The sequence below is a fragment of the Plasmodium vinckei genome (assembly GCF_900681995.1).
Source record: "Plasmodium vinckei vinckei genome assembly, chromosome: PVVCY_09".
In the NCBI taxonomy this organism is placed as follows: Eukaryota; Apicomplexa; class Aconoidasida; order Haemosporida; family Plasmodiidae; genus Plasmodium; species Plasmodium vinckei.
In genome coordinates this window covers 1-15,188 of record NC_051301.1, presented here as the reverse complement: position 1 = coordinate 15,188, position 15,188 = coordinate 1, and the positions used below count along the sequence as shown (strand labels likewise).

Sequence of the window (15,188 nt, the reverse complement as noted above, 5' to 3'; positions counted from 1 at the left end):
TTCGAAGATTAACGATTATTCCAGGAACAATAATAATGATTGATATATGTTAAGATACTGTCTATTTGGAAACAAGTTATTTTTGACGATATTTTTTAACGATAATTTTTGGGTTTATATGAATAATTGAATATTATAATCAATAAAATATAAAATTACTATGCATATTATTGCATTTTTGTATTGTTTTTGTCTTGTTTTTGTATAATTTTTATATGATTTTATGTAGTGGGTCAGGGTTAAGATAGTGTTTGTGGAACCCATAAATGTGTTAAGGTTAAGTACCACATTACATTTTATTTGTATAATTTTTAATAATTTGATAATATTTATTAGTTTAACGAATTGTTTAATATATATATAAGACAAATTATAACAATTGAATTTCATATTAATATAACTTAATGGTAAATGAGGTGAATTATGTATTTATTGTTAATTTGTGGTTAATGGTTTATGGGGCAATCGATAAAATGTCGGAATCGATATAGACAAATGATTTCAGAGCATCGATTTGATTTTATAAAATAACGTCGATTTAAATACTTTAATATTTATTATGAGAAATTGTGGGGAAAATGGAAGTAAAGAAAAAACATAAAAACATTTGTAAATTTAGTTGATAAGAAAATGGAATTAATTAATATAGAGAATGCTATTCAGTCGACCCCGTCCATTTATTAAATTATTTTTTTAATTATAAAAGGGAAAACATTATTTATATGATAAATTTGGGGATATACGGCCTTATATTTTAAAAAAATGGATCGATCGAAAAGGGTTAAAATTTCAAAACATGTTAAATATCTTTTTATTAATCCATATTAGCATGTGTTATATTATCAGTTCTTAGTAAATTACAACTTTTTAAATTTAAAATAGCATTATTTTATCTTAGGGTTTTTAATAAAATACTTGGATCATATACATTGATTGGTATAATAATAAAATATATAAGATAAATAAGCAATGCATAACATTTAGCGAATATTATATACATAAAAAGAGCAAATATATTTTATTTTGTCCTCTCACAGCACAATATAACAATCTAATTACACATATTTTTTTATCATGCTTTAAAATTTGCATCAATAGTTATTTGTGTTATATGTTTAATATTTACTATGTATTATTTTAAAAATGGTTTGCATTCAAAGACTTATTTAACCTTATAAATAACTCATAAATATGGGTTCAGTGCTAATTGCTCTTTTAAACCGTATGAAAGATGCTCAAAATATATTATAAAGTAACCCAATAAAATATATTTCTAAATTGAAGTATATGAAATAAAAATAATATAAATTTATGTAATTTACATAGGAAATGGAGCATGCAACTTAATTTGTAAATGTTATAATTATAGAAAAAACTGCATTATATATTATAAGAAACAAGTATATAAATATTTAATATATTTTAAAAGTGACTATTTATATATTTTTAAGGATTATAGTAATAATAGCATTTTTTGTATAAATGTATCATATATACATATGGCAAAAGTATATTAAGTAACTCTCCATTTAAGGTAATTTAGATAATTGCCATAAAATAAGTATATCATGTCTAACGAAATATAATTGGTATCCAAAGAGCTTAAATAGATACAACAAATATTTACGTAATATATATAAATATTATTATCCCTCATAATCTCCAAATTATGGCAAACCCAAGTTGTGATATTAAGGACGTGGTATACAATTTTTTAAATAAAATATTATCTTCGCATGTGTTTTATATGGTATATCGTCCATATATTATATTAATTTTTATTTAATTAGCATTTATATTAGTACGTTTTTTTGTTTAATTCATAAAATACATTTGTAGTATAAAGAAATTTTTACGATCAATAACTATTGTGTGGAGAGTAAAGGTCAATTAACAGTTAATTCAAATTACACATCAATCCACAATTATTGTAATTCCTGGAGAAACTCAGGAAAAGGCGATTGTCATGATTATTTTCAATTGGCTAGTTGTTGTTTTATTAATTTGCTAAAAAAATTAAAGGATAAGAAGGGTTTAGATTATGGTAAACTTGCCGAATACACTATTTTATGGTTAAGTTATAATCTAAATACAGCGCCAGAAAACTGTGACATGAATTTAAATAATTTTTATACTAATTATATAGAAACAAATAATGATTATAATAATATAATAAAAGATGATAAAAATATAACCTATAAGGCATTTATAAATAGAAAAAATGATTTGATGAATATGAATAATAATGAAATATCTAAATTTAATGATATGTTTTATACATTATTTTTCTCCTATTTTGTAATTGATTATAATGATTTCAAATGCGAAAACTATTTGGAATTTGCTAATAAATTTGTTCAATATTTTCAAAACCTCAATAATGATCCTAAGAATATAGAAAAGAGTTCATTTAGTCAAATATTGTCTACATTATCAAATGATTATGATAATTTAAAAAACATATATGGTAAGAAATCGTGCAATATTTCATCTATTCCAAAATTAAACCCCAAAAGTCCTGTAGAAAATTCTGGACAAATGTTGGCGGAGACTCCTGAATCTACATCATCAAGTTTGTCGATATTAAAGACAGTAATTCCAGGTTTATCGACATTTTTTGTAATACCAGTTTTCTTGGGAGTTGCTTATAAGGTAAATAATAAGGAATTAAAAAGTATAATATTTAATTTATATTTTTGTGATCCCTTATATGAAAAAATACATAATAATTTTCCCATTTTTATATTAGTATTCATTATTTGGAATTGATAAATTATTTCAAAGACAATATATAAGAAACAAATTAAAAAAAACAAAGAAGAAAATGGAACGTAATATATGATTCGAAGATTAACGATTATTCCAGGAACAATAATAATGATTGATATATGTTAAGTAACTGTCTATTTGGAAACAAGAAAATTTTGACCATAATTTTGGATCATAATTTTTGTGTCTATAAGAATAATTGAATAATATAATCAATAAAATATATAATTAATATGCATATTATTGCATTTTTGTATTGTTTTTGTATTGTTTTTGTATTGTTTTGTATTGTTTTTGTATTGTTTTTGTATTGTTTTGTATTGTTTTTGTATTGTTTTTGTATTGTTTTTGTATTGTTTTGTATTGTTTTTGTATTGTTTTTGTATTGTTTTGTATTGTTTTTGTATTGTTTTTGTATAATTTTTATATGATTTTATGTAGTGGGTCAGGGTCAAGATAGTGTTAGTGGAACCCATAAATGGGTTAAAGTTAAGTACCACATTACATTTTATTTGTATAATTTTTAATAATTTGATAATATTTATTAGTTTAACGAATTGTTTTAAATATATATAAGAAATAAATTATTAAAATTAATCGAATTTGTAGATTTTAATATATTTATATTGTATTGATTATTTGGGTTCTGTAAAGGCTTTCAAAGACAAACCTTAAGGACCAAAATATAAATAATAAAGAAAAAAGTAAATTATATGTTAATTTGAGTATTTCGATTGTTATATAATTAATTATTAACAAATATAAAGTTTAATGATAATAACAAAAGTACGAAACATAAATTTTGATTGGTAAAAAAAGTGATCGAAGTAATATAAAGGGCAATCACACAAAAAATATAATTGAATTATAGCATTAATTATTTGATTTTGTCACGAAATTAAAGATATTTAATATATTTTAATACAAAAAAACGAGAAATTATATACTAAACAACCATTTAAAAACAGTTAAAATGTTGTGATGGTAATTTAAATAGGGATTCCATATAAAGATAAATTAATTTTATTAAAATGTGGATTCCAATATTAAAGTATTTAAACACCTTTACGTGGAGGATAATCGAATTCATTAGCCATAATGCGTTTTGCTAACTTTAGGATTTTTGTATATTCATGATCTCTCTGTCTTTTATTGTGGGCATACTCGGTAGAATTGCCATTATCATAGATCTAGGAAAAAAAATGGATATATAAAATATGTCAATATTTTGTGTATAAATATGATAAAATATATGATTTATAGAGGAACTCATATTTAGATAGATGTTAAAATGAGAAAAAATGATTATGTTAATATTTTTTTTGGTTTCTTACAGCGTTGATATAAGTAACATGAATTTTATCATCTTCGGTTCTTTTAATTACAAATTCGGTTATGTTGTCAGCTAATTTGGTTAATGCGTCCTCAGGATCAATTCCAGTTTCGATTGATTTTGTATTTTTTATTATTTCTTTCAAATCAGTTTCATGATTGATTTCACCTATATAATTTAGAGTTCTTGTAGGACAAACAATTACGAATGTGTCATTTGTTTGCTACAAAGTTAATGAATAAAAAAATATATGTATTGTGTAAATTGATATATAATAATATGAATAATAGAATTTTTAGAAAAATAATGGAAAAAAGGTGGTTACTTTAATTCCTGCACCTAAAGCATATCTTTTTTGAGAGTTTACATGGTTTCCATCTATGTTAAGTTTTTCAAACAAGATTAAATATTTGGAGTATAAACGAGCACCATTTCCTAAAAAATGATTATTTTGAAGATATAAATGAAATATTATGAATATAAGAAAATATTAATGAAAATGTGTAAATATTGATAAGGACATATTAAATTTATTGATTATTTTTTATGTACCATTAATAAATTTGAGACTCGATTTTTGTTTATCATTGTAATCCCAGAGATTCTTTACTATATCATAATACTAATGAAAAAAAACATATGGATATATTTAATGATTATTTAATTTTATGTTATTTTTATATGTTAAATATTGTTTGGCACTAGATACCTTAGAGGCAGAGGAATAGTAAGATGAAGCCTTCCAATATCGATATTTCCAATTTTCTTAGAATATATAGTTTTGTTTTCATTTTCTGTAGAATTAACCGAATAACTGTTTGTATTCTCAGCAAGTTTTAGTAAAAGTGGTAACGCCTCTTTTGCATGATCTATTGCTGCAAAAGTTTCATACATGTCTTTACATTCCTTGTCTTTGTATTCTTGATATCTTCCATTTATAATATTATTGGTGAAAGTGAGATTATTTTTAATGCGCAAAAAATGAAAGAAATGAATTTACAAATGGAATTTTGAATATTTAGTGATTATGGAGGCATGGGTTTGACGAATATGGATATTTATATTATATGTTTATATTTTTTCATTTTTTCATACACTGTTTTTTGGCGGAGGGAGTTGGAGTTCTTAGCACCATTTGCAGAAGATCCGATTCCAAATGCTACATTTTGTATGTATCCTGCGATATTTAAAAGTGCCAAAGCAATCTTAATGTATCTTTTATTCATTTTTGGATTTGATAAGTATTAATTTAAAAGTTTAAAAACATGTTATATAAGTAGATTCAAAATAAAAGCAAACGAATATGCAAGGAATATATAAAAAATTAATAATTATACAAAAAAAAAATAAAAAAATAAATTTATATAATTATTTAAACAGTAAATTTTTTATTTAAATGAATTCATTGCCAGGGACGAGAAATAACGTACAAAAATTATAGAGTTTGAAAAATATTTTGTTTTGAATTTTTCTAATACAATAATATTTTATATGTTACGTGTTGTTCAGGGTTTATTGTAATTTAATTTGTTTATAATTTGATCATATATATTGGTCTGAAAATGTTGATTAAATATATGTGGCACCTTCGTATGTTTAATTACAAAATTATGTCTAAATATGCACCCCAAAAAGGGGATATCCATTAATATGAAAGGGGTTACATAAAATATTTCTTATAAATTATAATAGTTTCATCTAATTCGTTCATATATATTAAATGGGGCAATATTGTAACTTTACATTTTATATTTTATTTCTAATTATTGGCTAACTATATATAAGAATCCTTATTATTTATTATATAGACTTGTTAGCCAAAAGCTATATCGAATCATGAATAACACTGTGCTTTCTTTATTTGATGAAGCATTTTATTTAGTAAAACATATTATTTGTGTCATTATTATTTTGATTTAAATTGTATTTTGAACCGAACAATATAATAATATTATATATGAAGTTATAATATATAATTCGATTCATTTGTAAATTTTATCTACATTATAATATAACTTCAGGTTAATATGTGATTTTAAGATTAATTAACCATATTACAACATATAATAGGTAATCATAAATATAGATTCATAAATTTCGATCGAGGTTCGATAATATAACATTACCTACAAAAGGCATTTTATGCATCTACCATTTTTAATAATACAATAAAAGCTGAACTATATATACAATATTTTAAGTTTTATAACTTTGAGGTATAAATAAATTATATTTTAAAATAGTTCAAAAATAAATATAAGCATATTAATAAAATTTCATATAACATTTTGTTATAATAATTATAAATAATATAACAGGTAAAGATAAAGTTGTTATTATATCCCCTATAGATATAATAAAATACTTTACTAATAAATAATATTGAAATATTGTTTTATTGGAGAGATTCATATAATTAAACATTAATTTTATCGAAAAGGCGGATAATAACAAATTTTATTTGAACTAATAACATTTTTATTAGGTTATTATATATATACAAACTCTAAATATATATTTAAATATATTGCTATTACGAAATAATATATATGTTCTAAAATGTTATACTTTAAAACAATGAAGCAAGGAAAATTACTAATTGGTTTAATGTATTTTTATTAAGCGCATTACATATCTCATTGTAGTATACAATGCTATAACTGAAACAACAACAATAATATTAGATTAATACATTATTAAATATGAACAAATATATTGTTTTTACTTGATACACCATATGGGTATAAATCCATTATATAAATTATTTAACGGGTGATAAAATTAAAATTGTATACATACAAAATCAAATGAAAAATTATAACATTTATTTAAGCCTTAATATGGTAATATTAGAATCAACATTGTCAAGCAATATAGCATTAATTCTAATAATCATTCTATAATTCTACTGTAAAATATACAATACATAATATATGCTTAGGTTATAGGTATAAATGTGTATTTAAATTAGTAACCCATTCTATATTTCTTCTCAAATTAATTAATTATTCTAACCAAAGTATTTATAGAATTTTAAAATTAAAAATTAATATGTTAAATTATATTTATTTTTTTTATTGATTAAAATATATTTCTTAATCATTTATATGCTAAATAGATAATAAGAATGAAAAGAATAATATACATTTTATATATACTAACTATTACCCAAAAACTAATTTATATTCATATTCATTTTAATAGTAATAGCTCAACTAATATAATTTGTATATTATACTTTTTTAATTTTAAAAAATAGATACGATATGCACTCAAAACTATTCATTAATTATATTTATAAATAATGAAATGCTAACACATAAGAAAAATTATTACACATTCTAAAATGAATTATAATTTACATATATTAATTAAGGATATTATATATCATTTATTTAGAAAAAGAAAATATTAAATTTAAACCCAAATTGTTTTTATATTTATTAGAAATAATATAAAAGGTGTAATATTTCAAATTGAATAATAACATATATCAATACATGACATTCAAATAATGAGATACAAATACATTTTTAACAATTATAGTAATAATGCATTTCTAATTCTTTATATATTTATAATAATATAGAATTTGTGGCTTCTTTGGTATAAATATAGAAAATGTATAGTTTTCTATATAAAATATATAATAATTAGGAGATATGTTTTATTTAAACTCATGAAAGATTACACAAAATTATATAATTGGCTTATATCTGTTAATATTAAAAATAGTGATTTTGTGTATATGCTGTATTTTACATCTAAGACAAAAATTGTTTTAAACAGTTCAAAATTTAAGATAATTAGGATATTTGTGGTAAAATAAAATATATCTTTGGTAATAATATTACACTATTATTCTATATTTAAATAATAAAAATAATAGGAATATGTTTGATTTACGATATTAATTATGCATATGACTTAAGTAGTTGTATAACTTGTTTGGCATGTATATATGTTTTACATAAAATATAAAATGATGCTAATTAATCTACAAATTAAAACGTAACTCCATTCTAATGGACATAAAATCGGTAAATACATTTTTTTAGATAAAAATATTTTATTATATTCCATGTTTTACATGAGCTATTAATTATCATTAATTTCATTTTAATAAATTGTTCGTTAATAAGCATTTTATTATTTTTTTTAAAATGTTTTTTAGTGTGATACATTTCGTGAAATTGATAACCTTTTTATCGACTATGAGAACAATGAGGACAAATTTAACACTTCCTATGGACCATATAATAATTATTGCCCTGTAAAAAATGGGGGTAGAAAATGTGAAACTAATTATGAAAAACTGAGTGCTATTACTAGACATGCATATAAGGAATTAATGGAAAATAATCAGGTGGATCTAGAAAGTGAAAATGAGCTAAGTGCTGATTTTTTGATCATGGGATTGTCTAATAGATTATATAAAATATCAAAAGATCATACTTTATCTCTAAAAAATGCATTTGGCAAATATTTAGGTAATTCTATAGGAAATTTTAATTATTTGAGCATCTTATATAATAAAAAGTATTATATGGGTTATAACATTGGTGTTATGAATGGATTTTACCTTTTATTTAAGGAAATTTGTAAAACAATTAGTATATCTGAAAATCCTAATGCACAACAATACGAATACATACATAATGCTACCCAATGCTATCTTATGTATGACGAACTTTATAATTTTGTTAATCAGTGTGATCCATATCATCATTTATTGGTTCATTTAAAAACAATATATAATGATTTGATAGATGCTGTTATTAAACTCAATAACAATGACGAATCCTTACGTAGTAATCTTAAAAAATTTTCATCGATAGATAAAACCAACTTTGAATATGAATTCAGTAGTGCAGAATGCAAAAAACTGAATAAAAAGTTAGCTAAAACAACTCCCAAAATTATAAAATTAGGAATTCAAATGTTAAAGGATGATGAAAAAAGAAAGAACGGTGAAGGATCTCAAAGTACAGGAGATGAAGATGAAGATGAAGATGATGACGATTTAGATTTAGATGAAGAAGACGATGATTTATATTTAGATTTAGATGATGATGATGCTGAAGATAGTGATGACTTTGAAAATACCCCACAAGGAACAGCATCAGTACCTGACAATGGAGGTGATACAACAGGAAATAAAGATAAAGTAGTAGATGGTACCCAAAGCCAAGAAAATACTAAAGGAAGTGAACAAACAGATACAGGTGGCGACACAGGAAATAAAGCGAATCTCCAAAGCGATTCAAGCATTCATACTCCAACTTCGGGTAAGAATCAAGAAGGCGGATCAAGAGATGGATTGGATGATGGGCCAAAGGCATCAGGGGACCAGGATGCAACAAAATCGTCAGGAGGGTTCAATGGATATTTGTCAAACCTTTGGAGAACTCGTTTAAATCCAATGAATTATATCCCTAGTGTTCCCGATATATATGAAACTTCAAAGAATATTTTAGAAAATGTCAATAATCAAGTCAGTAATGCATATAATAGTGCTATGACCATTGCAAAAGATACTTATGATAGTGCTGTAACTGCTGTAAAAAATACTTATGACACCACTATGACCACTGTAAAAGGTGTATATAGTGCAACTACTAATTATATCGGTGGTACGGTTAGTAGTATAACTAACCAATTAAGTTTATTGGGTTCTTTTTCTCAATTAGGCGATGATAAATCTGGATCAGGTAGTTCAGGGAATGATTTTCCCACAGGAAATACCCCATTAAGCACAACACAAATTCCAAAGTCGGATTCAAATCCACCATCAGTAAATACACCATCTATATCCTCATTTCCACCAGATACACCGACAAACACACAAACGATAATTCCACAACCGCAGTCTGTTCCAACACAAAATTCATCACAAATTACAGATCAAAATAGTGCATTTAACCAAGTACAAATTCATGATACAAATCCTGGAACAGGAATACCTAAAACACTAACAAATTCTAGTACAGACCCATCAACCCAAGGGAATGGAGTAAAAACTGGAACTGTTGTTAAAACGAACGAAACGCCATCAATATGGTGTATAGGACCGAATAAAAAATATGACACAATGAGTATTATTATTATATTTATTTCAACATTCATTATTTTAGCAATTATGTATAAGGTAAATAATGTGCAACTATTAAATATATCATTTAAATATATTTTTGCCACTACATAATTACAAATATAAAAAATATATTATATTTTTCCCCGTTTTTATTTTAGTATATATCATTTGGATCGGCAAAAAATTCAAAGAAAAAAAAAAGCATGAAAAGAGTTATAAAATATGGTGATGGAACCAGAAAGACACAAATAATTATAAAATCATATGATAGGAACAAAGACCTAAAACCTATTATAAATTCAGTTGATAGAAAAAAATATCCATTATTAAATATATACAAACTTATGCAGGCTGATCCTATACCATTTATTAATTTGTTTTTTTTGTTAATCTTTTTTGTTTATAAAAGAAAATTAAATTATTTAGAATTATAAATTTAATTAATAATTTTTTTTTGAAGTTATACATTTAATATTAATTTATATTTTATTAATTAATGCTTTGTTTTTATTGGGGTTGAATTTTAGACTCTTCATACAATAAATTAATATTTTCATACTTGATATATATATAAATTGCGAAACATGAAACTATTTAAAACATAGTACATTTTAAAATAGTTAAAATGAAGATATATAAGTATGTTTTATAATATATTTCTTAGTAAATTTCCTATAACTCCCAAAAGTTATGTATATAAGATTATGTTATTATTCTAAAATATATAGATATAAATGAACAAAATATTGTATCAATTATTAGGCACTGGAATAATTTAAAATTATGGATATATCATATGGCTATTATATAAAAATATATTTATAGGAGTTACATGTTTTAATTAATTTATTTGAATTTTTTAATATTGTTTGTTATTATACATATATAAATTAATAAATATGTATGCTAAATATTTTATTCTAAAGCAATGAAATAAGGAAACATTTTACATAGATTTAAGGTATTTATATTGAGTGCATTATTTGTAGCGTTGTAATATACAGTGAAGTAACACCAGAAATATGGTAACAATAGGTAAACATATTAAATACGAATAAATCTATTATTTTATTTGATTCGGATACATGGATAAATATTATTTAGCTTATGAAAAGACTGAAAACGAATATATCACGAAAAATTAATTAGTATAATTTTTAGTTAAGCGTCTTTTAATGTGATAATATTAATACTAAAAAGTCAGGCTTTATTAATTCTATTAATAATTTGAATAAAGTATAGTTTTCTATGTTGAGCTAAATATTTTATTATAAAACAGGGAGCTCGTATTTGTTTATTTATTAAATAGTTAATAATAATATATTTATATATACTAATTTAATTTGAAACCCATTTAGATTCCATTCCGATTTTAATTGCACATTTGTGCTTTATATTAGAAAGATACATATATAAAGTGTAATTTATTTGTATATTAGGAATATTTACATACAAACAAAATTATTGTGCATTTAAAATGGGCTACTCATTTATATTATTAATTAAAATGTGAATACCAATATATATCATATATTTAGGAAAATTAATAATAAGTTATTTTTTGTATATTATAATTTAAATAAACAATTTGGTTTGTATTTATTAGAATGAAAACTAAAAAGTGTAATATTTAAAATTGAATAATAACACATATCAATATATGGCATTCAAATAATGAAATATAAACCCATTTTTAACCGTTATATTGATAATATATTTCTAATTCGTTATATATTTATAGCAAAATATTCTCCAAAATCAATTTATTAAAAAAAAAGAAAGCATATCGTTTTTCCAGATGTTTAAACTTATAATTACAAGGCTACGCATAATTATTTAATGGAATAGTTTCGAACTCTATTAAAAATAATGACCTTAAATATATATATATTTAATTTATATATAAGATGAAATGCGTTTAAATATATTAAAACATAAGACGGTTTAGATAAATTGCCATAAAAAGTAAACATAATGTTCCTTTAGTGATGGCATTATATTATTATTATATATTAATTTAAATATTCAAAATAATCAGAATGCGCTTAACTAAGGCTTTTGTTTGGTTCAATATATATGTTTTAAATAAAAATAACATGATGCCAAATATCAACAGATTAAAGATGAAATATCATTACAATGGCTATTAAAGCAGTAAGTATATATATTTTAAATAAAACACTTGCCTTTACATCGTTTGAATGTTCATTATATACAAATTACTATTAAATTTTATTTCAATCACATTTTTATTAGTATTTATTTTTATTTAATTTTTAAAAATATTTTCTTAGTGTGAATTACTTCGCGAGGTTGATGCATATTTTAATAATGGAGTTGTTGATGAGGGCAAATTTGATTCTAATAAGAGTTATTTCCAATATAAATGCCCTTATGATAAAGAAGCTAAAGAGCTTCCCGGTTGTAAAAATAACAATGAAAGAATTAACGCTTTGGGAGGATATTTATATAACAAATTGGTTAATATTGCTAATGTTTTTAAAGGAGAGGGGGATAATGGTAACCGGCATATTGAAATTTTCATGATGTGGCTAGGCGATAAATTATATAAGCTAGAAAACGACAAAACTGCAATACTGGAAGAATCTTATAAAAATTATTTAGATAATTATACAGGAAATTTTAAATATTGGAACATTGTAGGTAGTAAAAAGGAATATAAATTAGCTAATGTTTGGTATATGAGTGAATTGTATAACTTACTCAATTGTATATGCAATATAGTTATTGAATATGGAAAAAACCCGAACAGCAGGGAAATTGGAACGATGTCCAAAAAATGCCACCAGAAATTTACAAGTATTTATAAAGATATTAAAGATTGTTATTCATATTTTCATTTATTAAAGTTCTTAAAAAATATATATGATGGTATTAGAAATGATGCTATTAAAAGAGACAATGATTTAAAAGACAATATTAGAAAAGCCGCTGCTAGAAGAACCGCTATTATAAGTGATACTATTAAAAAAGCTAATATTCCCTCCCAAATAAAAAGTTCAAAAGAACTATTAAAAAATGTATTGAATGCTTCGACTGTCTCTCTTATAGATCTAACTCCATCAGATTGGAATCAAAGGTTTCCGAATGATTCTGATAATATAACTGATTTTCATACTCAAAAATGTGTTAATTCATATCATGAATTTGTGGAACAGGTGAAAAAAGATATATCAAAAGACACACCGACAGTACAATCCAAACCAGAGCCACTATCAGCATCTCAAAAATCAGAGACAAGTCCTCAAAGTGGAACAAAGGATTCAGGCACTCAGAAAGGAAATTCGGATAGTAAAGGTGGTGAGAAAGGAGGCACAAAAGGAGAATCAGGAAGTACAGGTGGTGGATCAGGTAGTGAAACTGGAGATACAAGTGGTGGACAAAGTGATCAAAGAGGATCACCTGGTGGATCAGACAGTCAAGGGGGTTCAAGTAATCAAGGAGGTTCAGGTGATGGGGCAAAGGAATCAGGGGATCAGGTTCCAGCACATCCATCAGGAGCACCCAATGGATACTTGCCAAGTAATTGGGGAATGAATATCAATCTTATGAGTTATATGCCTAATGTTTCCGGTATATATCAATCTTCAAAGGATATTTTAACAAGTGCCACTAACCAAGTCAGTAGTGCATATAATAGTGCTATGATCATTGCGCAAGATACTTATAATAAAACTGTGGACATTGCAAAAAATACTTATGGTAGCGTTGTGTCCACTGTAAAAGATACTTATACTAGATCTACTGATTATATTAGTGGTGCTGTTAATAGTATAACTATCCAATTGAATCCATTCGGCACTTCTCAATTAGGTGATAACAAATCTGGACCCAATAGTTTAGGGGGTGGGGTGGATACATCTAATCAGTCACAAACAAATCCGAAACAACCAATAAATCCACCACCACCATCTCTACCGCCATCTCCATCACCACTACAAACTTCACCAGATCCATCATCACCAAAACCAATCGATTCGCAACCTATCCTTATACATATTTCCAAAAGTTCAGATCAACAAATTGCACCTACTGATGGAAATATAGGATCTCAAACACCACTGCCTGGTCAAAGTACATTAGCAAGTTCTGGTAGCAATTCTTTAAATACAAAAAATGGAAACGTAATTAGTGTAGAAAACGTTAAAGTGAAAGAAAATTCATCAATATGGTGCATAGCACAAAATAAAAAATATGACATACTAGGTATTGGTATTATAAGCATTTCGATATTCGCTTTTTTAGCAATTATGTATAAGGTAAATAATATCCAATTAGTAAATATAATATATTTAACATTTATTTTCTACATAAATATGATTTCCCATTTTTATGTTAGTATTTATCACTTGGATGTACAACCAAATCGAAGAGAAAAAAAAGCGTGAAAAAGGTTATAAATTCAATTGGAGGGAAAAGACCGATTCAAATAATTATAAAATCATATGATAGGAGTAAAGACCTAAAACCGATTATAAATTCAGTTGGTAGAAAAAAAGATTCATTATTAAATATATACAAATTTATGCAGGCTGATCCTATACCATTTATTAATTTATTTTTTTTGTTAATTTTTTTTGTTTATAAAAGACAACTAAATTATTTAGAATTATAAATTCAATTAACATATATTTGTAGTAAATTTTAAATATGTATATATATATATATATATATATTTAAAGAATACTAAATTTTTCCATTAATAAAATTAATTTTTATAAATAGGAAAAAGGTTAAGGATTGATTTCATATTTTATAACAAAACATAAAATAAATTGTTTATTATAACTGAATTATAATATTTATTTGTCATTAATTATTATTTATAAAAACTAAAATATTTTATTGTTTAAATAAAAATGGGGCTTAAAAACTGTTAAATATATATGACAAAAATAAAAGTAAATAGCATTAAATATATTTCTTTTTTCGATTGGGGATAAAATAAGTTGAGATTTCTTTCAATATATG

General features: G+C 23.8%; 4 protein-coding genes across 4 annotated transcripts; 3 read left to right on the top strand and 1 right to left on the bottom strand.

Moving 5' to 3' along the window:
• Positions 1 to 1,669: 1,669 nt before the first annotated feature.
• On the top strand, positions 1,670 to 2,842 carry PVVCY_0900040 (CIR protein PIR protein; the record flags this gene model as incomplete). Its single annotated transcript, XM_037634290.1, has 3 exons — positions 1,670 to 1,702; positions 1,840 to 2,652; positions 2,750 to 2,842. The coding sequence occupies 3 exons, from the start codon at positions 1,670 to 1,672 to the stop codon at positions 2,840 to 2,842; spliced, it is 939 nt and encodes a 312-aa protein (XP_037490403.1).
• Positions 2,843 to 3,824: 982 nt separating this feature from the next.
• On the bottom strand, positions 3,825 to 5,328 carry PVVCY_0900030 (fam-a protein; the record flags this gene model as incomplete). The annotated part of the gene is made up of 6 exons (XM_037634289.1): positions 3,825 to 3,959; positions 4,104 to 4,325; positions 4,428 to 4,537; positions 4,655 to 4,724; positions 4,910 to 5,030; positions 5,198 to 5,328. 6 exons carry the CDS (start codon positions 5,326 to 5,328, stop codon positions 3,825 to 3,827), a joined length of 789 nt encoding a protein of 262 aa, XP_037490402.1.
• Positions 5,329 to 8,127: 2,799 nt separating this feature from the next.
• On the top strand, positions 8,128 to 10,630 carry PVVCY_0900020 (PIR protein CIR protein; the record flags this gene model as incomplete). Its single annotated transcript, XM_037634288.1, has 3 exons — positions 8,128 to 8,142; positions 8,277 to 10,250; positions 10,355 to 10,630. 3 exons carry the CDS (start codon positions 8,128 to 8,130, stop codon positions 10,628 to 10,630), a joined length of 2,265 nt encoding a protein of 754 aa, XP_037490401.1.
• Positions 10,631 to 12,335: 1,705 nt separating this feature from the next.
• Positions 12,336 to 14,832, top strand: PVVCY_0900010 (PIR protein CIR protein; the record flags this gene model as incomplete). Its single annotated transcript, XM_037634287.1, has 3 exons — positions 12,336 to 12,350; positions 12,491 to 14,476; positions 14,557 to 14,832. 3 exons carry the CDS (start codon positions 12,336 to 12,338, stop codon positions 14,830 to 14,832), a joined length of 2,277 nt encoding a protein of 758 aa, XP_037490400.1.
• Between the last annotated feature and the right edge of the window lie 356 nt (positions 14,833 to 15,188).